Below are 25,297 nucleotides of genomic sequence, written 5' to 3'. Positions count from 1 at the left end.
AAGACATTCAAGATGGAATCAGTTCCTTTATTGCCCTTGCTACTCAGGTTCCTCAAACCTGGGGAGGACGGGGATAGTCTGCAATTCTAGATGTTGGCAGCTGGAGTTGAGCCAAAATTTTGAACCATATGGGGACCACCATAGGGCTTCTCCCACCCCTTTGTTCTGATTCTGTGCTTGCTCTTACTTCTTGCTTCACACAGATTCACAGAAGTTTAGGGCTGTAAGGGACCTTGTGAGATCGTCGGTTCCAGTCCCCCCTTCCTCTCCACCGTGGCCTTCTTTTGAAAATGTTACTACAGGGCAAGTTAGCATGCTTAGCATTACACTGCTATTGAGGGGGTGGCGGAGGAGAAGGTAGTACAGAAGCTCTTCGTTTCTTTACTCCTACCTTCCTTTTTGCAGCAGAGTGGGGTCTGAGTACAGGAAGTGGAACCCTGTAGCACTTGCTTTTTCGTTGCACTTATGGTAGAGAACATTGGGAAAGCTTTAGTTACTACATTGTTGTGCACAGTTTCCAATAACTCATGGAACTTTCTTACATAATTCTCCAGGCATTAAAGGATTCTGCACTATGAATGGCTGTGCATACCTTCTGTTGCATTTTAAGTTATTTCTGTATGACTGTGTTAAAACTGATATCCTGATAATCAGGGTTTGAAAACTGATGGTGACTTTTGTGGTAGGAAAGTGCAGTATTTGGCACATAATGAATGCTTTCACCTAAACAGCACCTGTGGGTGGGTTTCATTTATTTGGGTGGGGAGGAGAGGAACTAGTAAAATAATTGTTTTCTTGAGCTGTCGTCTTGGGCATGGAAGTTGCCATCCTAGTTTCATGTGTGGCAACAATAGTCTGTCGCCTCTCACGTTGCTTCTGCAGAGGATGTGTGAAAAGTAATGTTTGGTTTCAGGTGGAACATTAAACCTGTTCTTGCTAATTTATGTTTGGAGATTTAGCTTAAAATAAGAGTGATATTTATATTCTGGAAAAAGAGAGACAGTCTATCACAAACAACCTTGCTTGTCTCAGCTTCTCTGTTTAGAAAGTATAGGTCTGCAGTTACTACCTGTTCTTTTTTAACTGGAGGAAATTGTAGAGGTGTTATTGTCCCTTTAACCAGCAGACCATCAACAATAAATGAAAACTATATTTTGGCAAGAAATAATTGTTGTTTAATTCTATCAATAGAGGCTAGGAACAGCTGATACATTTTTCCCAGGAGTAGTTGTGCCTGTGTTTGTCCTGGAACAAAAAAGTTGCAAGATTGGTGTGTGGACACATCGTCCTTCCAGTTAGGCTTTAGTGAGCTGCTGAATGCACTGCCACTTCTCTGCTGTTGATTCAGTGATACAGTCCCAGGACAACTGTTCAGAAGCACTTTGCAGTATCCTGGGACAAAACTTTTTAGCGTTTCTCCTGGGACAACAAGCATGGACATCTGGCTGTGCTTTGTCCCCAGAAAAAAATGGTTTCTCCCAGGACAAATGCAGCATGTGTTTGGAGCCAGAAATCCACTGACAGGAATGGCAACTTCATTTATAAACACCTAATACCCAGGAAAGGCTCTGAGGCTAAAGGTTTTACTGATTAATTTTCACTTTTAGTTACCTTTGAAGAGTTTCAGAGACAGAAAACAGTCTCTGATGTTACCTTTTCTGCATTAGTTTGAGCTTTCCTGTTTAGAAATATCTTCTTGAATCTCTCTCCAGAGGGGCACCGGAACATACCCAGTCAGGAGGGTATATTGATGAGAAACAGGAGAAGGAACAATGTGTAAATTTAGAGATGCTAGTTCATTTGGCAAAGGAGCTGACAGTCATCCTTGCTTGACCATCTTGGAGAAGAGGTTGCAGACTGAAATGGTCTTTGTAGGCTGAATGCTTTACCCTTTTCCTCATTCTCAAAGTTGAGGCACATACTGATGATGGTACCAGTAGCAGGTTTTGCATAGCTACTGTCCATATTGCACTTGTTCTATGGATAAAAAGAGAAGTTCAGTCAGAAAGTTGAGAACACTGCCACCTCTTGCCATCAGTTTAAAACAAGACTGAAAAATAAAACAATGCCTGCCCGAGGCTGTAGGGTGATAGAGTAAAATATGTGGAGCATTTCTGCTAAAGGTTAAGTCTTGTCCTTACTGTTTTTATTATAATAGTATTTTACTTAAGTATTTCAGTTAATTTTCATTTTTTAATTTAGAGCCACGGCACATCCAGATTGTTTCAAGCCAGCAAAGAAGAAACAGGTAGGAGTTCTGTGGTTATCCTTTCTCTCCAGGGTGCATAATTCTAATGTCAGTAGCAAGAAAAACCCACTTTTGGGAACTTCAGTCCTTACCTTAATGTCTGCTTACTTTTCTTCTCCAAAAATACCTTCACTCCATTTGTTTGCCTCTGTTTTTATTGATACAACTTTACTTCTATTCTGAAAAGTTGTATGTTTTCCTGAGTTCATCTGTTCCCCAGACCTCCAGAAAGAAAGCTTTCCCTGAATTCTGATACAGTCCTGTTGGTTTAGGATAAGACCATATAAGGGTGCCTCTGCTTTCTTTTTATTGTTTCTCCCATTTAAGAGGCACACCTCTTAGATTTATTTGCCTCTTAGCAGCTTAATGAGCTAAAGCTGTCTGGTCATCTCCTCAGGTCTGGAGCCTTTCAGGGACTAGCTTATTCCTTAATTCTCTGAGAAGTAGTTAACTCCTGGCTGATTCACACAATGGAGGCATCCACAATTACTTTATTCCATTTAATTAAGTTATGTGATAAAATGGTATTTTCGCCATGCAAAGTGTTCCTCCTTATGCCATACTAGATCATTAAGAGGGGAGTGGTACTTAGCATTGTCAACTTCTCCCAATTACTTTTGCTCTGTTTATTTATATTGCATTATAATAGTGGTTCTCAACATTTTTCGATTTGAGGCACCCCTCAAAAGACTCAGAGCACCCCTCAAGATGCCAGCCCTGAGTTTTCACTCAATTTTTGGCTAGAGAAAAAATAATAGAACAATTCTTCTGTTGCTAAGAACACAGAAAGACCACAACAGGTCTGAATGATTTTGGCACTATGGATCCCTATTTGGCATCTCTAGGTTTATCTTGTCAATCATGTTTGCACCTATAATAGAGCTAACCTAACAGTGTTAACATTATGTGGCACCCTTGAAAGACTCTCAAGGCACCCTGGTTGAGAATCACTGCAGTTGAGATATAGACAAATGGGTTTGGGTCTAACCAGGATTCAGGCCGTATACATATACGGCATAAAGCACTCTGTGGGCACGTCTACACGAGACGTTTACTGAGCAGTAGACTAATTAGCTGTCCAGTAAACATCTCGGTGTCCACACATGCACCCCTACTAGACTAGTTTTTTATTTCACTGCAGGATAGTACTTGTATTTACAAGTAATCTTCCACTTCCTCTTTTCTCTATCATACAGTGAAACTGCACAGATTCCACTGAGTTCATGGAGTTCTGTGCCTGTTAGAAGCAGGAGTTGCTTTTTAGTCTCCTGTGACTAGGTTTCAGCTCAGCATTTAGGAGATGCAGGAATTGACATCAGTCTAGGTGCTCCTTTCCAAAGCCTTTGTGGAAATCCCTTCTTTGCAAAGAACTGACCAGTTCGTAGTGCCTGAAGTCAGTTTTTTTTCAGCTTGTCAAAAATTGTCTTTCAGGACTTTGATGGTAAAGGGCATTGCAAATGAAATAGAAACTTTTGTGAAAAAACTCTGTCTTTGCTGAAAAATTAAGGCTGTTGGCAACCAAAACTTTTTTTCAACTGAAACATGAAAAATTCCTAAGGAAAACTTTGACAAGAAAAGAAAAGGACTAGTCAAAATCCTTCACAGGATAAAGAATCTGTTCTCATAATAATTGTATTCGTGTAGCAAAATGCAAAGGACATAATTCCCTATGACCTATAGCTTTTAAATGCCATTTAAAGCTTGCTTAAGAGCCTGTTTTGGGGTTGGAAATCAAGTAAAAAACTGTCTATGTAGTGAAAACATATTTATCAGTGTTTCCTATAGGCGAGCCACCTGTTCTATTCTGTAGGATTTCCACAGTAGTTGGGACAGTCCACAGTGGTGCATTATGGTCATCACAGTGGATTTGACAGCATGACACAGGCAAAGCCTAAAAATTAAGGGAAAAGGTTAACTTTTAGTAAGATGTTTTGGGTGCCAGCACAGCCTAGTAGACAGAGCATTAAATTGGGACTCAGGACACTTGCCTTCTGTCCCTGCTTTGTCTAGTCCCTTGTCTGCTGAGTAATGTTGGGAAAATCTCTCACACTCCTACTTTGTGCCTCAGTTTCTTTCTCTGTAATAAAGCAATAATGATACTTACCACCTTAGTCCAGTGCTTTGACAAGTACAGTTTAAGAGCTAGGTATCATCACTGTTTTATGTGCCAACAGAGAGCTAGATACTTACTATGGGGTATGCACATTGGTGCATAAACTGCTTCTTTGCAGCCAGAAAGAGGGAAATTTATCCCATATTTATGTGAGACTTAAATTTGGAGGTCTTAGGCTTTTACATGATAGGCTTTTACATTTATGAAGTACAGTTGCTTCAGGTATTCATGTGGGCCTCATCATTGCAATATCTGAGCACCTGCTGATTTTTAACATGTTCATCTTCACCCTTTTGACATAGGGGAGTGCTTTGTTTCTCATTTTATACATAAGGAACTGAGACAGAGAGGCATAGAACTTAAATAAAGGTATAGGAATCTCACTTTCAGCACCTCCTTTTTAGATTTTATCCTGAACCCTGTAACTCTTATCAACCTCTGTTTTTGCTGTTACTCCCATCAGTCTTTCATATCTTTGGGAGTGAATCAGCTAGTGGAGATTTACCCTCAGGTGATGGGAGGTGGAACCCTCCAAGGTGAACCTTCTGAGGGTCTGAAGTAGAAGTCTTAAAAGCCCATAAGTGATCTGAAGAGCTCAAGTCCCATTGAAAGTCATTGAGAATTAGGTGCTTTTGACAGTCCTACCCCAGATTTATGAGAAAGGAACATATATGCTAAGGAAGAAAATTCTGTGCTGTGAATGATCAGTGGCTGCTAGAAATGATTTGTGCTGGTGTTTTGCACCAACAGGACACTGAGCACAGGAAGTTCAAAAGAGCCCAAGTCCCACTGCTCTGTTCTATTTTCCAGTACTTCCTTGAACATGCAATTAAAAGGTACTCAGACTCTGCTCTTGCAAATGCCCCTGTTGTGTAGCTTTATGCATGTGAGTAAAGTTACTTTATTATACAGGAGCTACACTGGTGAGCAGCCCATGCTGGTAAAAGAAAGAACAAAGATTGACTAGAATGTTAGTACAGATTGATGGTGGAGACATTTTTGACATAGGAAAACATGAAACTCAATCTTCATGTGTATAAATTATCTTTATTGTTTAAGTATGTGGTCTTTATTTCTTTAGGCAAATGATGTAATTACCCTACCCACATCCTCTCTTCAGTCTGTTCTTATTTCCTGGACTCATTAATAAAAGATATTTTTCATTTCACTCTGCAGTCTGTTTTCACTAGAATGGCAGTTATAAAGGCCTTGGAGAAGATAAAAGAAGAGGATTTCCGTAAGTAAGTATAAGTTGAAACTGTAGTTCTTAGTATTAGGCTGCTTCGATGAAGAATTAAGATGGGGAGGAAAATATTAGAGAGCTATATACCAGGATTGTTACTTGTTAAAAATCTACTGAGGTGTGCATGTATTGGTTAGGAAACGTTGCCTTGACTTGAATTTGGATGGTGACAGAGTATGGTCATTGTCTTTTAAAAATGTCTCTCAGTGTTAGAGTTGGATCATAATGATCTGGGAAATGAGCATGCTGGAAATGGAGACTGCTTCTCTCTCACCAAGGTTATTCTATGATTGGCATATTGCAAATTGAAAGCTAGATTATGACCCATAGAGTTAGGGTGACTTACTGCTGTTTTGTCCAATGAGCATCTCGGGGGGGAAAAAAGTATAGGTCAAAGGGGTACAGGTTATCACTGTTCCTTGTTGCATCAGCAGCAAATTACTACGTGCACTACTGGCATAAAATTTAGAATGCTTCGAAAGAAAAATACAATACGATAGCAATATTGCCTGTCCCAAACGTTCAAACATCATGAGTCAAGTTCCTCAAAGTGATAAGCATCTTGTATATAATGAGTTAAATACATTTGGGGTTTTTTTGTCAGTCTTCTTGCATTTGAACCTGAAGTTTGTAGCTCTCTATTTTTTTCTAGCCTCAAATTCAAACCCTAACTTCTTCAAAAATGAACATTTTTTTTTCCGTCTTATTCCCTGACTTCAGAAGCCAGGGCTTTACAAAAAACATCCCCAACATTGAGACTAGGGATAAAATCATGTGACAAGGTAGTAGAAATGATCTGATATTCACTTTGCTGAACTTCACAAAAAATCATTGGTCTTTTCCCCCACCTCCCAAACAAAAGATTTATTAGCAGATTCTGTGGCTACTTTTCAAATAATATTAAAAGGTTAATGATTTCTATAGTATATACTACAATAGATTTTACTACTATACTTAGGAGGTTGTAAAATTACAATCTCAGTTGGCAAAATAAATTATCAAGCTATATGTTGTAGTGCATTAGCTTCAGTTTTGTTTCATGCGTATTCACTCACTTATCTGAAAGGGATTTGCCAGTCATTCATTTGGATTAATGAAGTTTTATATCATTGAGCTTTGTAAGTTTGTAAACAGTTGCTCTGAATAACTTTTTCCTACAATGATTCCTTATCGTGTTTTGAAATTGCTTGTCTTCTGCTGTTTTTCTTTATGCAGGCATTTTCCATGTCCCCCAAATGCACCAAAGAACTTCTGCACTGTTGTGGAAATTCAGTGCACCAACAGTGCAATTTTTGTGGCTGGTAAACTTTCTTTTTTTGCTCTTTTTACTTATGTGCCTTGAAGTCCCTACTGCCAAATCAGTTGGATTCCTCCTTTGTCACCAAGAATAAGTAAAAGGAAAAAAAACACCTTATTTGCAAAAGTGAAACTGTTGAATGTCTCATGAGAGGAAAAGAGGTTACTTCACTGAAGATGTTGATGAATACTATACACTGCGAGTCACTTTCTGTTAAAACCAAAACCTCTCGCTCATTCACATTCTGTGAATTAAAATTCAGAGATGATTAAATGCTGTGGCAGTGCCCACATCCTCTCATTGGACCTAGTGCCAGCTTGTTTGGGGGTGGCCTCTAGGCTGCTGTGCCTCAACCTTGTAATGCATGCAAGCTGAGTCAGGATTGTCTCTGCCTCCTCCTTAAGTTTAGGAGAGGGACTGTTTGCTGCAAGGAACTAGTGCTTACTTCCAGTGTAAGGTGACCTCCAGGCTTTCCCCTCCTGCTTTGCTGCTCTTTTGTTCCAGTAAAGCAGACAGGGAGAAGCTGTTGTGAAGAAGCATGCACTTCCTTTGTACACCAACTAATTAAAGAGGCTCAGCTGGAGGCAGCTTGGAAGGTTAAGAGCTTTGGCACTGAGTTTGAGGCCACCTTTACCATGGGAGGGACTTTATCCTGTGAAGATGCCACAATTGTAAAATGTTCTCTTGTGATGAATTTTTTATTTGATTGTGATGTTCACAATTCAGTGTGAATGTAACAATATTTGTTGATTGGTATGAATAACATTCATGTTAGGCCAAGCCTGTGATTTTTGCCTTGGTTCTCAACACAAGTGTTGGGCTGAGTTATAAAACCAAGCTTGATGACCCAAATCCCTTTATAGCATAGATGAAGAGTATATTTGAGGTTTTTGAGTCTGGCCTCTACAGTTGTCTGTGCTTATATACTGCATGCCCTCAAGAGTCCATCATTCTCTTCCTGCATAGATGAGCTTGCCTTTGTGGGAGGAACTTAATGGAAAAAGACTCTGTGTTATTGCTGTATGCAGATGGAATGCTTAAAGTAAAATTAAAAGGAAAAAGTATAAAACAAGAATATCAAAAAGTCACTTCTCTTGACAAGTCATCTTAGACCACTGATACTTATAATCTGCCAAAAGAGTGCTTTAACGGATCCAAAATAACTTAAGTCAGTTGGTCGTTGAGGACCTTTGCAAGACCCGTCTATTTACATAGGCTGCTGCCAAGGTGGGCCTTGAAGAGAGATCAGATGGGTGGAGGGTTTAGTGTTGTGAAGGAGAGCTTGCTTTGTTTTTGTGATCCATGGCAGGGCCACCTCTCACCATGGGATAGGTCCCCCTCATCCCCCCTCAATTACTTATATACAGAAGTGTCAGTGCCAGGGGGTTCTAGTCTCAATTTGTGCTGGCATAAATCCCTAGTTGAGTAAGTCCACTGACTACAGTGGACTTAGTCTGGTGTGACAGCAGTGTAAATGAGACCAGTTTTGGTCCTCACTTCTGAGGACTTTTAAATTTTGCATTTCCTGATTCTTTTAAATTTACAGTGTTAAATGGAAATATCACACTTCTGATGTTTTTTTTAAAGCCACGATTGTCACAAGTATCACTGGAGATTATTTGAACTGAAAGAGACAAGAGCAAAATACTATTTTTCTCTCTCCCTCTCTCTCTCACTCTCATTTATTTTGAGCAAAAACACTGTCAAATGCACATAGTCATTTCATTATTTGTGTGACAGAAACAGCATTAGTCAGTTTCCCCATTTGTTTGTGTGGGTTTTTTTTCTTTTATAGAGCATGATTTGGGGGAGGTGAAAATAGGAAAATGTGATCTTAAACCCACAAAAAATTGGCAGGGGGTAGAGAGGCAGGTATGATACCTGTAACTGCTTTGAAGTATTTTTAATTGAGATTTCAAACTGAAGAAGTCTCTTTAACTTTACACTAATGTGGGAGTTTTATATTTTGGATTTTTTTTTTAAATAAATCAGTTCTTGCCATTGCTCATGTTTATCTTTCACATTAAAATTAGAGGTAGAAATTTATCTTTCTCAAATAATCTGGTCCTTCTCCCTGCCAAATCTCTGTTCTCTGATTGAGTCCTCCTTATGGTCTGTTAACACCAGATACAAGTCTGTGATTGGAAGCTGGCAACTCTGAATTATAGCAACTTTCAGGATCTTGAATTTAGGTTTTCATTCTCCATTGGAACACCACACATTTCTCTGTTTTTGTTTAGGTATTTGAACTGTCACAATGTCCATTTTAAAATAGAAATATGAGCTTTTTGAGTCAAGGAAGCAGGAGTGTGTCGATGGGTGGTCTGGGATGTGGGAGACCCAGGTTCAAGTCACTGCTTTCTCTCATATTGGGAGGAGCTTTTCATCCCAGATTAATCCAAGATCAGACACTTGAACCTGGGTCGCCTGCACCCTAGGCCAGTGTCTTAGCTTACAAGCTGTGTGTCTGTGTCAAAGATGTGGCTGCAGAGGTATAGACATCCATGAGGTCTCTCTCAGTTGGGTAGTTCAGGTGCTGATAACAGTGTAAGCAGGGCAGCATGGAGCTCAGTGCTGGATAACTGCTATAGTATTTACTCAGTTTCTCAAGTGGGGTTTGCAGCCCATGCTGAGTTCCATGCTGCTGTGCTGTTATCAGTAACTGGCCTGTAGCAGCTGCAGTCACTGCTTGCTTTCAGTGTGGGCATACCCTGAAACTTCAGTGAACTTGACACATCTCAGGGAAACATTTTTGCTTTGATGAAATGATACTATGACAACTCTGAGTGTGACATCTCTTGCAGTCAACACTCATGCCTATCGTCAAAATTGAGAAGGGTGCCACATTTTCCTACTTCTATATTAGTATATAGATGTGTAGGAATTAGAAATCAAAATTGTGGTCCCCATGGCAACCGTAACTGGAGACTCCTTATGCCTACGTAGCGTTTGAGTACCTGGTGCTAGCTCTAAAAATGTCTCATGTATGTTGTATTGCTGAGTTACAATTGCTGTGGAAACCTTAAGTTTGAATTTCCTGTCTCTCAGTGTAAGACCTCAGCTGCATTGATGCATTATATTTTCCAGTTGATTACTATTTTTTTAAAGAAGAAAATGTGGTAGACTACACTAACAAATATGCTAGTGGCATCCAAACATCTGTTTAAAGAATCTAATGGTTGAATAGTCAGGATCCCTTATGTGTATGCATTCTGACAGTCTTTAATCACAGGGAAATATACTGTTTTTTAAAAGGTTTCTGTTTCATTCATGAGGAATCCTCGTACAATATATCTTTTTGTCCTCTTCATTCAGGATGTGTTCCCAGACTCCATCTAGCACACAACATCCCAAACCTGCACTGAATACCATAGTGTTGTGTTCCTCCTAGGTGCTTCGATAATGCCCTATCCAAATATCTACATCAAGGGTGGGCAAAATATGGCCCACAGCCCGGATCCGGCCCGCGAGGCCATTCTATCAGACCCGTGGGGCCCCTAAAAAATTTAGAAAATTAATATTTCTCTGCCCTTGGTTCCTGTAAAAAATGACAGGAACCAAGGACAGTAGGACCCAGGAGGAGCCCGGTGGGCTCCCACAACAGCAGGGCCCGCCCCCCCCAGCTGGAAGCCCCATCGGGGACTTCTGGCCTGGGACCATGTGGCTGCCCCACACCGGAACCACAGGTAAGGGGGAAGTGGGGGGAAGGGCGGGGGGGACCCCAGGCAGGGAAGGAGCCTGGAGAAATGTGGCCTGGGGAAAAGCTGAGCCCGGGGAGGGGGAAGTGGCCCCTCACCCACCTCGTGGCCAGCGCCCTGCACTGCAGCCACTTGCAGCCTACCTGGGGCTGTCTGTGCCTTCTCCGGACAGCCCTGCGTGAGCTGCAAGTGGCTGCCGCAGGGAGCTGCCCGGTCCCCCGCCTCCCCCCCTGCTCAACTTTTCCCTGGGTTCCTTCCCTGGTCCTTCCTGGCATGGAGGAAAGTAGCCCTTCCCTGCCCCAAGGCCGGTGCTCCCTGCTGCAGCTGTTCGCAGCCCGCCTGGGGCTGCCTGTGCCTGCTCCGGACAGCCCCGCATGGGTTGCGAGTTGAGCACGGGGCGGGGGAGGGGCCAGCCTGTGCTCAGCTTTTCCCTGGACTCCTTCCCTGCTCCTTCCTGGCATGGAGGAAAGCAGCCCTTCCCTGCCCCATGGCCGGTACTCCCTGCTCCAGCTGCTCGCAGCCTGTGCGGGGCTGTGCCTGGGCTTGCAGGCACAGGCAGCCCCATGTGGGCTGCGAGCCACTGCAGCACGGGGTGCTGGCCACAGGGTGGGCGAGGAACTGGCTCCCCCCGCCCGCACTCAGCTTTTCCCCAGGCTCCTTCCTGCTGCTTTTCCCCACCCCCATGCTCAGTACTACCTTGTAACCTGGCTCCGCTGCCAGCCTTGGCCCTGTGCTGGCTCTGGGCTCGCCTGTGACTTGAATTTGGATGGTGACAGAGTATGGTCATTGTCTTTTAAAAATGTCTCTCAGTGTTAGAGTTGGATCATAATGATCTGGGAAATGAGCATGCTGGAAATGGAGACTGCTTCTCTCTCACCAAGGTTATTCTATGATTGGCATATTGCAAATTGAAAGCTAGATTATGACCCATAGAGTTAGGGTGACTTACTGCTGTTTTGTCCAATGAGCATCTCGGGGGGGAAAAAAGTATAGGTCAAAGGGGTACAGGTTATCACTGTTCCTTGTTGCATCAGCAACAAATTACTACGTGCACTACTGGCATAAAATTTAGAATGCTTCGAAAGAAAAATACAATACGATAGCAATATTGCCTGTCCCAAACGTTCAAACATCATGAGTCAAGTTCCTCAAAGTGATAAGCATCTTGTATATAATGAGTTAAATACATTTGGGGTTTTTTTGTCAGTCTTCTTGCATTTGAACCTGAAGTTTGTAGCTCTCTATTTTTTTCTAGCCTCAAATTCAAACCCTAACTTCTTCAAAAATGAACATTTTTTTTTCCGTCTTATTCCCTGACTTCAGAAGCCAGGGCTTTACAAAAAACATCCCCAACATTGAGACTAGGGATAAAATCATGTGACAAGGTAGTAGAAATGATCTGATATTCACTTTGCTGAACTTCACAAAAAATCATTGGTCTTTTCCCCCACCTCCCAAACAAAAGATTTATTAGCAGATTCTGTGGCTACTTTTCAAATAATATTAAAAGGTTAATGATTTCTATAGTATATACTACAATAGATTTTACTACTATACTTAGGAGGTTGTAAAATTACAATCTCAGTTGGCAAAATAAATTATCAAGCTATATGTTGTAGTGCATTAGCTTCAGTTTTGTTTCATGCGTATTCACTCACTTATCTGAAAGGGATTTGCCAGTCATTCATTTGGATTAATGAAGTTTTATATCATTGAGCTTTGTAAGTTTGTAAACAGTTGCTCTGAATAACTTTTTCCTACAATGATTCCTTATCGTGTTTTGAAATTGCTTGTCTTCTGCTGTTTTTCTTTATGCAGGCATTTTCCATGTCCCCCAAATGCACCAAAGAACTTCTGCACTGTTGTGGAAATTCAGTGCACCAACAGTGCAATTTTTGTGGCTGGTAAACTTTCTTTTTTTGCTCTTTTTACTTATGTGCCTTGAAGTCCCTACTGCCAAATCAGTTGGATTCCTCCTTTGTCACCAAGAATAAGTAAAAGGAAAAAAAACACCTTATTTGCAAAAGTGAAACTGTTGAATGTCTCATGAGAGGAAAAGAGGTTACTTCACTGAAGATGTTGATGAATACTATACACTGCGAGTCACTTTCTGTTAAAACCAAAACCTCTCGCTCATTCACATTCTGTGAATTAAAATTCAGAGATGATTAAATGCTGTGGCAGTGCCCACATCCTCTCATTGGACCTAGTGCCAGCTTGTTTGGGGGTGGCCTCTAGGCTGCTGTGCCTCAACCTTGTAATGCATGCAAGCTGAGTCAGGATTGTCTCTGCCTCCTCCTTAAGTTTAGGAGAGGGACTGTTTGCTGCAAGGAACTAGTGCTTACTTCCAGTGTAAGGTGACCTCCAGGCTTTCCCCTCCTGCTTTGCTGCTCTTTTGTTCCAGTAAAGCAGACAGGGAGAAGCTGTTGTGAAGAAGCATGCACTTCCTTTGTACACCAACTAATTAAAGAGGCTCAGCTGGAGGCAGCTTGGAAGGTTAAGAGCTTTGGCACTGAGTTTGAGGCCACCTTTACCATGGGAGGGACTTTATCCTGTGAAGATGCCACAATTGTAAAATGTTCTCTTGTGATGAATTTTTTATTTGATTGTGATGTTCACAATTCAGTGTGAATGTAACAATATTTGTTGATTGGTATGAATAACATTCATGTTAGGCCAAGCCTGTGATTTTTGCCTTGGTTCTCAACACAAGTGTTGGGCTGAGTTATAAAACCAAGCTTGATGACCCAAATCCCTTTATAGCATAGATGAAGAGTATATTTGAGGTTTTTGAGTCTGGCCTCTACAGTTGTCTGTGCTTATATACTGCATGCCCTCAAGAGTCCATCATTCTCTTCCTGCATAGATGAGCTTGCCTTTGTGGGAGGAACTTAATGGAAAAAGACTCTGTGTTATTGCTGTATGCAGATGGAATGCTTAAAGTAAAATTAAAAGGAAAAAGTATAAAACAAGAATATCAAAAAGTCACTTCTCTTGACAAGTCATCTTAGACCACTGATACTTATAATCTGCCAAAAGAGTGCTTTAACGGATCCAAAATAACTTAAGTCAGTTGGTCGTTGAGGACCTTTGCAAGACCCGTCTATTTACATAGGCTGCTGCCAAGGTGGGCCTTGAAGAGAGATCAGATGGGTGGAGGGTTTAGTGTTGTGAAGGAGAGCTTGCTTTGTTTTTGTGATCCATGGCAGGGCCACCTCTCACCATGGGATAGGTCCCCCTCATCCCCCCTCAATTACTTATATACAGAAGTGTCAGTGCCAGGGGGTTCTAGTCTCAATTTGTGCTGGCATAAATCCCTAGTTGAGTAAGTCCACTGACTACAGTGGACTTAGTCTGGTGTGACAGCAGTGTAAATGAGACCAGTTTTGGTCCTCACTTCTGAGGACTTTTAAATTTTGCATTTCCTGATTCTTTTAAATTTACAGTGTTAAATGGAAATATCACACTTCTGATGTTTTTTTTAAAGCCACGATTGTCACAAGTATCACTGGAGATTATTTGAACTGAAAGAGACAAGAGCAAAATACTATTTTTCTCTCTCCCTCTCTCTCTCACTCTCATTTATTTTGAGCAAAAACACTGTCAAATGCACATAGTCATTTCATTATTTGTGTGACAGAAACAGCATTAGTCAGTTTCCCCATTTGTTTGTGTGGGTTTTTTTTCTTTTATAGAGCATGATTTGGGGGAGGTGAAAATAGGAAAATGTGATCTTAAACCCACAAAAAATTGGCAGGGGGTAGAGAGGCAGGTATGATACCTGTAACTGCTTTGAAGTATTTTTAATTGAGATTTCAAACTGAAGAAGTCTCTTTAACTTTACACTAATGTGGGAGTTTTATATTTTGGATTTTTTTTTTAAATAAATCAGTTCTTGCCATTGCTCATGTTTATCTTTCACATTAAAATTAGAGGTAGAAATTTATCTTTCTCAAATAATCTGGTCCTTCTCCCTGCCAAATCTCTGTTCTCTGATTGAGTCCTCCTTATGGTCTGTTAACACCAGATACAAGTCTGTGATTGGAAGCTGGCAACTCTGAATTATAGCAACTTTCAGGATCTTGAATTTAGGTTTTCATTCTCCATTGGAACACCACACATTTCTCTGTTTTTGTTTAGGTATTTGAACTGTCACAATGTCCATTTTAAAATAGAAATATGAGCTTTTTGAGTCAAGGAAGCAGGAGTGTGTCGATGGGTGGTCTGGGATGTGGGAGACCCAGGTTCAAGTCACTGCTTTCTCTCATATTGGGAGGAGCTTTTCATCCCAGATTAATCCAAGATCAGACACTTGAACCTGGGTCGCCTGCACCCTAGGCCAGTGTCTTAGCTTACAAGCTGTGTGTCTGTGTCAAAGATGTGGCTGCAGAGGTATAGACATCCATGAGGTCTCTCTCAGTTGGGTAGTTCAGGTGCTGATAACAGTGTAAGCAGGGCAGCATGGAGCTCAGTGCTGGATAACTGCTATAGTATTTACTCAGTTTCTCAAGTGGGGTTTGCAGCCCATGCTGAGTTCCATGCTGCTGTGCTGTTATCAGTAACTGGCCTGTAGCAGCTGCAGTCACTGCTTGCTTTCAGTGTGGGCATACCCTGAAACTTCAGTGAACTTGACACATCTCAGGGAAACATTTTTGCTTTGATGAAATGATACTATGACAACTCTGAGTGTGACATCTCTTGCAGTCAACACTCATGCCTATCGTCAAAATTGAGAAGGGTGCCACATTTTCCTACTTCTATATTAGTATATAGATGTGTAGGAATTAGAAATCAAAATTGTGGTCCCCATGGCAACCGTAACTGGAGACTCCTTATGCCTACGTAGCGTTTGAGTACCTGGTGCTAGCTCTAAAAATGTCTCATGTATGTTGTATTGCTGAGTTACAATTGCTGTGGAAACCTTAAGTTTGAATTTCCTGTCTCTCAGTGTAAGACCTCAGCTGCATTGATGCATTATATTTTCCAGTTGATTACTATTTTTTTAAAGAAGAAAATGTGGTAGACTACACTAACAAATATGCTAGTGGCATCCAAACATCTGTTTAAAGAATCTAATGGTTGAATAGTCAGGATCCCTTATGTGTATGCATTCTGACAGTCTTTAATCACAGGGAAATATACTGTTTTTTAAAAGGTTTCTGTTTCATTCATGAGGAATCCTCGTACAATATATCTTTTTGTCCTCTTCATTCAGGATGTGTTCCCAGACTCCATCTAGCACACAACATCCCAAACCTGCACTGAATACCATAGTGTTGTGTTCCTCCTAGGTGCTTCGATAATGCCCTATCCAAATATCTACATCAAGGGTGGGCAAAATATGGCCCACAGCCCGGATCCGGCCCGCGAGGCCATTCTATCAGACCCGTGGGGCCCCTAAAAAATTTAGAAAATTAATATTTCTCTGCCCTTGGTTCCTGTAAAAAATGACAGGAACCAAGGACAGTAGGACCCAGGAGGAGCCCGGTGGGCTCCCACAACAGCAGGGCCCGCCCCCCCCAGCTGGAAGCCCCATCGGGGACTTCTGGCCTGGGACCATGTGGCTGCCCCACACCGGAACCACAGGTAAGGGGGAAGTGGGGGGAAGGGCGGGGGGGACCCCAGGCAGGGAAGGAGCCTGGAGAAATGTGGCCTGGGGAAAAGCTGAGCCCGGGGAGGGGGAAGTGGCCCCTCACCCACCTCGTGGCCAGCGCCCTGCACTGCAGCCACTTGCAGCCTACCTGGGGCTGTCTGTGCCTTCTCCGGACAGCCCTGCGTGAGCTGCAAGTGGCTGCAGCAGGGAGCTGCCCGGTCCCCCGCCTCCCCCCTTGCTCAACTTTTCCCTGGGTTCCTTCCCTGGTCCTTCCTGGCATGGAGGAAAGTAGCCCTTCAGGAAAGCAGCCCTTCCCTGCCCCATGGCCGGTACTCCCTGCTCCAGCTGCTCGCAGCCTGTGCGGGGCTGTGCCTGGGCTTGCAGGCACCGGCAGCCCCATGTGGGCTGCGAGCCACTGCAGCACGGGGTGCTGGCCACAGGGTGGGCGAGGAACTGGCTCCCCCCGCCCGCACTCAGCTTTTCCCCAGGCTCCTTCCTGCTGCTTTTCCCCACCCCCATGCTCAGTACTACCTTGTAACCTGGCTCCGCTGCCAGCCTTGGCCCTGTGCTGGCTCTGGGCTCGCCTGTCAGGGCTGTGCATGGCAACAGCAGTTGTGGCTCTCTCACTTGCTGTTCCAGGCAGTGTTTGCCACCGCTGCCTCTGGGCTGCCCAGCACGTGAGCTTGGGGCAGGCAGCAGCAGCCAACACTGTGCAGCACGGCAAGCAGGGGGGCCGCAGCTGCTGCTGCCACCCCGTACAGTATGACGGGTGAGCCTGCAGCCGGCACAGGGCCCAAGCTGGCACCAGGGCTGGGTTACAAGTTGGTGCTGAGTGAGGGGAAAAGTGGCCCCTCACCCGCCCGGTGCCCTGTGCTGCAGCCGCTTGCAGCCCATGTGGGACTACCTGTGCCAGCTCTAGACAGCCCTGCGTGGGCTGCGAGCGGCTGCAGCAGGGAGCACCGGCCACAGGGCGGGCGAGGGGTTGCTTTTCCCCACACTCAGCAACAGCTTCTTCCCTACCGGCAAGCAGGGGGTCGGGGCTGTGCGCTGCCCCCTGCCTGTACCACAGAGCTGGGGGGCACTGGGAGTGAGTGGGTGGGGAGCCAGCAGGAGCACAGGGCCCGCACCAGTGTCCCAGAACCAGCACCAGCGGGGCCCAGAGCATGGTGGCAGGAGCGCAGGGTCAAGGCCAGTAGAGACTCTGGAGCTGGACCAGCTCCCCCCTCTTCCTGCTGGTGCAGCCCAGCCCAGCTCCACAGACCCCTGCCAGCCTGTGCCGCTCTGTGGGCCCACCAGTTATTTTCGCAAAAGCCCCATGTGATTAGATTATCATAGTATGAAATACTTGGATTCAGAAACCCCCGTTCGTTATTTCAGTTCATACATGGAAAACTACTTGTTTTCTGACAGGACGATACAACAAGTATTCAAGGAATTTACCACAGACTCCATGGATTATTGATGGAAAGCGAAAGCTGGAATCTTCAGTAGAAGAGCTGATTTCAGAGCACCTAATGGCAGAATTTAAAGCAGACAGTGAGTGTTAAAAGATTTTGTCTGATTAAGTATTTTTCTTAGTTGGTGGACCAACTACCACAGCTGCTCCCTTTGGTAGCAGTCACTACAGAAAGGCCTACCCTTCCTTGGCCTCCACGTTGCCTGAGTTGTATATAATTGGATGCAATCTTTATTTTGAATGGCATTATTGCCCCTTTTTTAAAACAGCTCTTCAACTGATCCCATAGGTTCAAATGGACCTAGTGTGTATAGTTTTTTATTGCAGGCCATGGGACACTTAATTTATAAATGAAAGCTTTTTTTTACAAAAAATGAATTATCAGTTAATGGTGAAAATATTAACCACCTGCATTGGTCTCAACATGTATCCTTTCCCATAGAGGTGCACCAATACATGGGTCCAATATTGGATCGGCACCAATATAAAGAAAATTGATTATATTGGAAATCGGCCTGACGTGGCTGATAATTTCGCGATAAATGCCTGTGCATATGCACAGCTGCTGCACCACACATAGGCGTCAAGGAGTACGGCATGGCAGCCTGGAAAGCTGTATGCAGCTGGTAAGTCTGTTGTGATGGAAGGGGAGGGAACAGGTGTGAGGAGGCAGATCAGTGCTCCCCGCAGTAAAGGAGGGAGTGGGGCAGGGGCTGGGGCAGGTGCTGCCCAGCCAAGGTAGAGCATGGGACAGAGCCGTGGCTCATCTGGGGGGCATGGGGAGGGGGGTAGCTCCTGCTCCTGCATGCACCCCAGGAGGGCACTGGGAGGGGGGAACCTGGATCTGTGCAGGGTGGGCTGCAACTGCAGGCTGGGGCCAGAGCTGCACCTGGCTCTTTCCGGCACGTTCGGGGGCGGGGGTGGGGTCCATGGCTGTGCTGGGGGTAGGCGGTGGTGGCGCTGGGAGGGGAGGCTATGGCAAAATTTGGGGTGACTGCAGCCCCCCCTCCATTGCCTCCTCCCAGTGCCGCCGCCCATCCTGACTACTTCCCAGCCCAGTCCACAGCTGCAACCCACCCTGTCTTGCCCCGCACAGATCCGGGGGTACACACCCCAGCCCTTGCCTTCCTGGGGTGTGCACAGCAGTGGGAGCTGCCCTGTGTCCCCCGGCCGAGCCACGGCTCCATCCCACATCCTGCCTCCCCCCTGGCTGGACAGCGCTTGCCCCAGCTCCACTCCCTACCTCACCATAAGGTCCTTGATCTGTCCCCCCCACCCCCCCACTCCTTTCCTCCCCTCTCACCTTCCACCACAACAGACTTAGCAACTGCACACAGTTGTATCGGAAATCGGATTGGTATTGGCCAATATGCCTCCTTAAATTTGGCTATCGGTATTGGCACCCAAAATCTCTATTGGTGCACCCCTACTTTCCCATTGCACTATCCAGTGTGAGTTAATCATGAGCGTACTTGTCAAATGACAAATGGAGTTTCCCTGCCATCCAGAAACACTGGTGCCTTGTCTCTGCCTCAGGCACTCCTGAATATTTTCTTGGGCACCCATTTTGGTTTTAAACTCTAATTCTGCCAAGCAGCACTTTGAATGCATTGACACCCAAAGCTCCTCTGCAGCAACAGAGTTCTCCTTTTAGTCAGCAGAGTTATTCCATCACTGCCAAGTGGGGTGAGGTTTCTGCTGCTGTTTGGCAGCTGGTAGCTGACGTGTAGCTACCCCCATGCCTTCTCCCGCTGCTGCATTCCTTATAACAGCTCATGCCTTCACTTTGTGCACTTTGTGATCTGTGGCACAGCCCCTGCAGCAGAACCTTGGGAAGCCATTGGGTCTACCCAGTTTCTGGCAGATCAGTGACTGTGGCTGCTGTCTGTCAGGAGTTTGTGGGCAGAGCAGGGTGAGTCTAGACAAGGCCTAAAGAATAGTTCATTTTACAGCATGCTGAACCCCCAGGGGTAGAGTACAAAGCCCTGGATGTTAATGTTGAAAAAAGATGTTTCTCCTTTTACTGGACACAGCGCCAATAAGAAAGTACCTTCTGATTTTTACTGATGCTGGTCCCCACAAACCTGGCAGTTAAAACTGAGGAAGCCATAGCTCTCCTCCTGGCTCCCCCATACAGGCTGGAGAGAAATTATTAGCCTATCTGGCTTTTAGGGTTCTCTGCAGAGAGATTCCCCAAGCTATTGTCATATCCAAACAGTGGTTTTTTTTTCCATGTTCTTTCTAGGAAGGATGGAGGTGTTACTGTCTGGGCCAAGGTTAACTGGAGAAAGGATCTGAGGAAGTAAATTAAATATCAAGCTAATCAAATCCATGTCTTGGAAAAGACGATATACAGGGGTTAAGAATGGACTTGAAGTTCCTCTTGGCCAAGTGTATAGCTAACAAGCAGACATCTTTAGGGGTCAGGAATTCCTCTGATCCTTTGCAGGCTCCTTGACTGGGGTCAGGGACTGGGGTTACTAGGGAGGAGCATCCCTTTCAGGATTGAATTGATCTTTCAGACTATTTGTCAAAGCTGTGATGCATCTCCTTCAGGCAGAAGGAAGGTCTCTCTTCAAGAAACCAGAGGCACAGTCTCCAGCTTTGTTGAAATATATGGCAGGCTCTGTTTCCTAAAATTATTTTTCTGGAAGTCTTACAAACTGATTTAGAAAGAAGGCAGTCCACCTTTTAAAAGGTATACAGTGCTTTCAGTTTTAGAATCACATTCCATGTTCACTTCTGTTTTGAAAGGTTTTAATTTTTCATCCTCTGGAAGAGAAGACGTGGATGTGAGAACATTAGGCAAAGGTAAGGTTGGAAAACCCCCCCAAAAATTGGTGCCCCAAAGCTACCCAAACAAACTGCTGTTTGGTGACACCAGCTTTACTTTAAAATTGTATGTTGCTAACTTTAGTGGCATGTATGCCTTTAACAGAAACTGATGCTCTTTCATGAAAATAAGACCTTTCCATAATTTTCCTGGCAGCACAAATAGAAACATTTAGAAATCAATAGTTTGTAAATGTTTTCCTTTGCATTTCCAAATTTGAAATGATTATGTCTTACTAATTCCTACACTGTTTTCTGTTGTGTAATTCTGTTTTGAACCATTGTATTTAGGAAAAATGCCTGTTCTACTTTCTGGGCTAAGTTATTTTACTTAATCAGTTCTGATAGAACTTCTAGCGGCCACTGGCTTTCAGCTTTGCAGAAGCTACTTTAGTGAAAAACAATTAAAAAAACCCTTAAAAAACTCAAAGAGCTGTTCCAGGCACTGTCTGATCTGTGGTTTGATTCCAGGCTTCTCATATCCTGGGATTGTCTCTGGCTCCAAGTACAGAAAGTGCAGTCATTAAAACAGATGTTTAGTTGAGGGAACGGGATTTAACATAGTCTTGCACCTGGGCATTGGTGTAGGTGATGGAAAATAAGCTAATTAACTTTTTTCTTATTTTATTTTTTAATTAGCAGAGACTTGTACAAGATGCCTTCTGGGAAGCCATAATTTGCACTTATTGCTGATGCTTAGGTTTAGTAGCCAAAAATGTCCCTTGTTTCTTTCCTGCCATCTGATGGCTCTGTCCCTGTAACCCATAAGCCCTAGTCATGTTTGCATAGCAGGAGGGGCATTTTTTCACACCTCCCAGCCTTAATGCACAAATCCAAACAATAATTTAGAACAGCATGTTTCTATGTTTTATCATTGTGCACGTTGCCAGGAAGGCCCTTCACAATTGAGCTGGTGAATCCTCATAGAGTACAGTTTACTGCCGAGGAAATGAAGGGACTTCAGCAGGTATGTTGTTCACATGTCAAGAGAGTCAGAAAATGTGCATTCTCTGGAACAGGGCAGTCTTCTTAACCCATTCTTTTTTTTAACAGAAGATTAATAGCTCATCAGACAAAATACAGGTTCGAGATTTGCAGCTGGTCACCAGGTCAGTATTTGTAATCACTGGGAACGGATTTATAAAAAAAAGTAAAATTAAGCTGGAGGTGGGGAGGGGCTGGCAAACATTCTCACTTATGCTATTCTCTGACATGTTCTGTGTGCAATTGATTTTTTTTTGTTTAGAGAGGCAATTGGGCATATGAAGAAAGGTGAGCAGGAAAAGACAAAGACCTACAGTGCCTTACTTTGGACAGACAAGTCAATACAAAAGGAAGATATTGCATTTCTAGATGATGTAAAGGTATCTAGGTTTCCTTTTTAGTTTTAGAGAGTGCCTGTCCTAAGCCAGGGTAGGCTTTCTTTCCATGTCTGTTTTTCTGTGTTTCTATTTTGTTGATTATGGGTTCCTTTGATCCTTTTGTTATACGGACTGTCCTATCCCATCTCCCCTTTGCTGTACCTTTTGCACTGCTAAGTCCATGTTTCGCTAACATACAGTCACTGTTGTTTTGCTTCTCCTTCAACCAGGCTGACAAACATTATTGGCCTAAAGGAAGGTAGATCTTATACTAAATATCAGTTGACAGGAAATGCATTTAGAGGCAGAAATTTCACTGTGTGCCCTCCACATTACTTTAGTAATGTAAGGGAGTGACAAGCAGAATAAGGAGAAGACTAAAGCAAAACTTAAGTCTCTTGTCCAGCCCCTGCTAAAGCTGCTTTTGGGCCAGTAAGAACAAAGCAGTGTTTCTGCAGAATACTACAAACAGAAAGCCTCAGCCAAGTACTTGGAGTAAAGAAAATGTTATGATTTCATGGGAATTGGTCCAAGTGTCATTCAGGGATGCACATGAGATGGCAAGATGACTACTTCCAGGTTCAGATTTTGCCATATTGCAGCAGTGCCAAAGGAAGAGTATTCTCTCAGGTAGAGTATTTTGGAGTAGAAACTACTTTTATTTAGTGTTTATTCCAAAAGTTATGTATATTTTGGCATGAGGCATTAAAATGGACGAGGTCAACTGCTGCAAAACAATTGCTTTTTATCACAAAAGAAAAAGATGCTTCCAAAATCAGTGCCTCTCTTTGTAGAGGGAAAGTCCTTGAAAAGAATGAGATGAGATCTTTACTCATCTCAGCTCTGCTTTCCATTTCTTGTGTGTGGAGGGTTGGATGTGTTTTAGACAAAAGCCTTTTTTTTTTTTTTTTTTTTTTTTTTTTGAGAGTGCCCTGAGGCTCTCATTGTGTGTGTAAATCCTGGAGTTATTCTAGCAAGAGACTATGGAGATTTCAAGGTTATTATTCCTCTGCATTTCTGGTTTTCCTAGCTTGCATTCACATGAGGCTGTCTCAATACGCTTTTAAGACACAGTTGTCGTCCCCTTCCCCCCCCCCCCCCAAATATATTTGGAGGGAAAATTAAAGAAGAGCCTTCAACTCTCAAAATGTATTCTTACAAAGGTGCCTTAGAGTAAGAGAGAAAGCTAAATGTTTATGTGTGTTTCTGTGTGAGTGTGCATGTATATGTGCTCATGTTTGTCTGTGTGTGTGGGAGGGGAATATTCATGTGTGCATGCTTGGTGTTTGAACCGTTAGTTTATTCTTTTTGTTAAATCTTTCAATAGGAATTAAAACTTGACCAAAAAACCCCTCTGCGAGTTCTTCACAGAAGACCTCTAGCTGTAAGAACTCGTGTCATTCACACCATGACATCAGAGTACATAGATGAACATCATTTTCGTCTGAATCTGAAAACACAAGCTGGGACGTATCCTTTAGACCAGTAGTTCTCAACCTTTTTTTGTACCAGGATCCATTTGTAAACATTGATGGCCAATCCCAACCCAGTAAATAGTTCAAATATAAAACAGCCCCCTGGCTTTGTCAGTGCCCCTCGCTCCCAACCTACAGCCCCCCACCCCCTCAGCCCTGCTGGTGCCCCTCATTCCCACCCACTGCCCCCCACCCCCAGGCCACAGGGGGTGCAGCACGGGGGGCACTCCCCTTCCTCCCCTCTCAGATTTTGTGCACTCACAGTGGGCATGGAGCTGCAGCCTGGCTGGACCAGCATGGGCAGGACTCACCTGCGGAGAGCTGCAGGAACTGCTCTCCATGCTGTTTGATTGCCACGTGCATGTGTGCACACATGCATGTGGCAGCCCCTCACAGGCTGGAACTCTGCCAGCCCGGAAGGGGAAACCTGCAGTTTCCCGTGGTTTTCTCCTTTAAAAGAGAATCCATTTTTTAATTTTACTGATCCATTTTTTTAAAGTTTGTTCACGACCCTTTCATATATTTTAGCAGCCCACTTTTGGGTCGCAACCCACAGAAAACATTGCTTTAGACTTCCTGTATGATTAATTTAAAAAATAAATCTGTGTTGAAGTAGTAATTCAGTCAGTGTTGTCTTCTAGTGGTGCCCTTGGGGAAAGCCATTTCATCCCCAAAGGTTTGTCAGACACCTCTCCTGTCCATACAACTGCTTCAGTAAAACATTTGCTTGAATAAATCCTGCTTCTTGGTACCATTGGAGTGAATTGTTTCCATTACAAACTCCCGTGTTTCGGTGGTTTGGCCTCAGAGATGAAACATGCATGTTTTTAGCCCAGAAATGCAAACTTGGATATACAAACAAAACAAAACACAATTGTTGTTTTAAAAAATCAGTTTCAAGGTAGATGTGAGCAGCTGAAGTGCACAGCTATATATGCAATTCAGCTTTCCCTAGAATTGTTGTTTAAGAATGCCGAAATTCAAGCCTTGGGCCCTATCCTAGGTTGGGAAGATAGAACTATACATTTTAGTTGCTAGCTTTTGGCTCTGCCTGCATTTGCACTGAATTTTGGGCAGCATTTGACTGGTGTGTGCCCACTTTTTTAGCAAGTTTTTAAAGAAAATCTTCATATTGAAGATATGACCCAGTAGCGCTGTTCATGGTATGTGTGTAGCATAATGAAATACACACTGTCCTGAATGCATAGGGGAAAAAATCTCAGTTGTGCTTGAAAAATGCTCTTTTAATTTATCCTTTTGTTTCTAGGTCTTATTTGGACCTTGAAACATTGTGATAATGTACATGGCCAAGGGTTTGATCCAGCTCATTGCCATCAGTGGACATACTGCTGTTGGCATTGATAAATATAACATAGGACTTCAGATGTGCTACAAAGATGAAGCATAGTTAAGAATAGGTGGCTTTTGTTAGAGCCTTAAAGTTATTTATTTTTTATGATTTGCTGTTTTCCCAGCTCTTAAGTTCTGACATGTCTTGAAAGGAAATTCAGCAGCATGACTGTCATTTATCTGAGCAACGGCTGCATAAAACAAGGAACAAGCCCCAGTTTTTCCACCCTAATGAATACACATTGGGATGGAGTGTGGGTTGTTGCTATTATATGTTAATAGGTTTGCAGTTTTGTAAAAAAATGCTACCCGGTTTTAAAAGGAGCAAAAAATATGTAGCTTTCAGCATTGCAGTTGGGTTCCAGAGTAAGGTGCTTTTTAAAGACAGCTATTGCACTTCCAGGTAACAGTTCCCAAATCAAATTTATAAGATATAACCTGTGCATCTTGAAGGATCAAGAACAGAAACAGGCATTGGTGTCTCTGCTTAGATGTTTCTAGCCATATCCTTTTTGCCTCTGTAGATGAACCGTGCCAGTCACATTATGCCCACATCCACTTTCCCTTAACCAAGGTCTAGCTACGTTAAAGAGTTTGTGCACGGAGATTTTGGAAGAACAAAGCCCAACAT

General features: G+C 43.4%; 1 protein-coding gene across 1 annotated transcript in view; it reads left to right on the top strand.

Moving 5' to 3' along the window:
• PUS10 (pseudouridylate synthase 10) overlaps positions 1-25,297 on the top strand; it is a 62,167-nt gene that overhangs the window by 34,150 nt on the left and 2,720 nt on the right. The window contains exons 8-17 of the mRNA XM_006016742.3: positions 2,203-2,248; positions 5,538-5,602; positions 6,820-6,905; positions 17,603-17,728; positions 20,403-20,459; positions 21,371-21,447; positions 21,534-21,589; positions 21,727-21,844; positions 23,169-23,311; positions 25,247-25,297. The exon at positions 25,247-25,297 is cut by the window's right edge and continues 70 nt beyond it. Of these exons, the coding sequence (XP_006016804.1) occupies positions 2,203-2,248; positions 5,538-5,602; positions 6,820-6,905; positions 17,603-17,728; positions 20,403-20,459; positions 21,371-21,447; positions 21,534-21,589; positions 21,727-21,844; positions 23,169-23,311; positions 25,247-25,297 (825 nt within the window). The remainder of the gene's footprint in view (positions 1-2,202; positions 2,249-5,537; positions 5,603-6,819; positions 6,906-17,602; positions 17,729-20,402; positions 20,460-21,370; positions 21,448-21,533; positions 21,590-21,726; positions 21,845-23,168; positions 23,312-25,246) is intronic.

The sequence above is a fragment of the Alligator sinensis genome, unplaced genomic scaffold, assembly GCF_000455745.1.
Source record: "Alligator sinensis unplaced genomic scaffold, ASM45574v1 scaffold219_1, whole genome shotgun sequence".
In the NCBI taxonomy this organism is placed as follows: Eukaryota; Metazoa; Chordata; order Crocodylia; family Alligatoridae; genus Alligator; species Alligator sinensis.
Note: the sequence above shows the minus strand (reverse complement) of the source record. Positions and strands in the feature narration are given on the sequence as shown.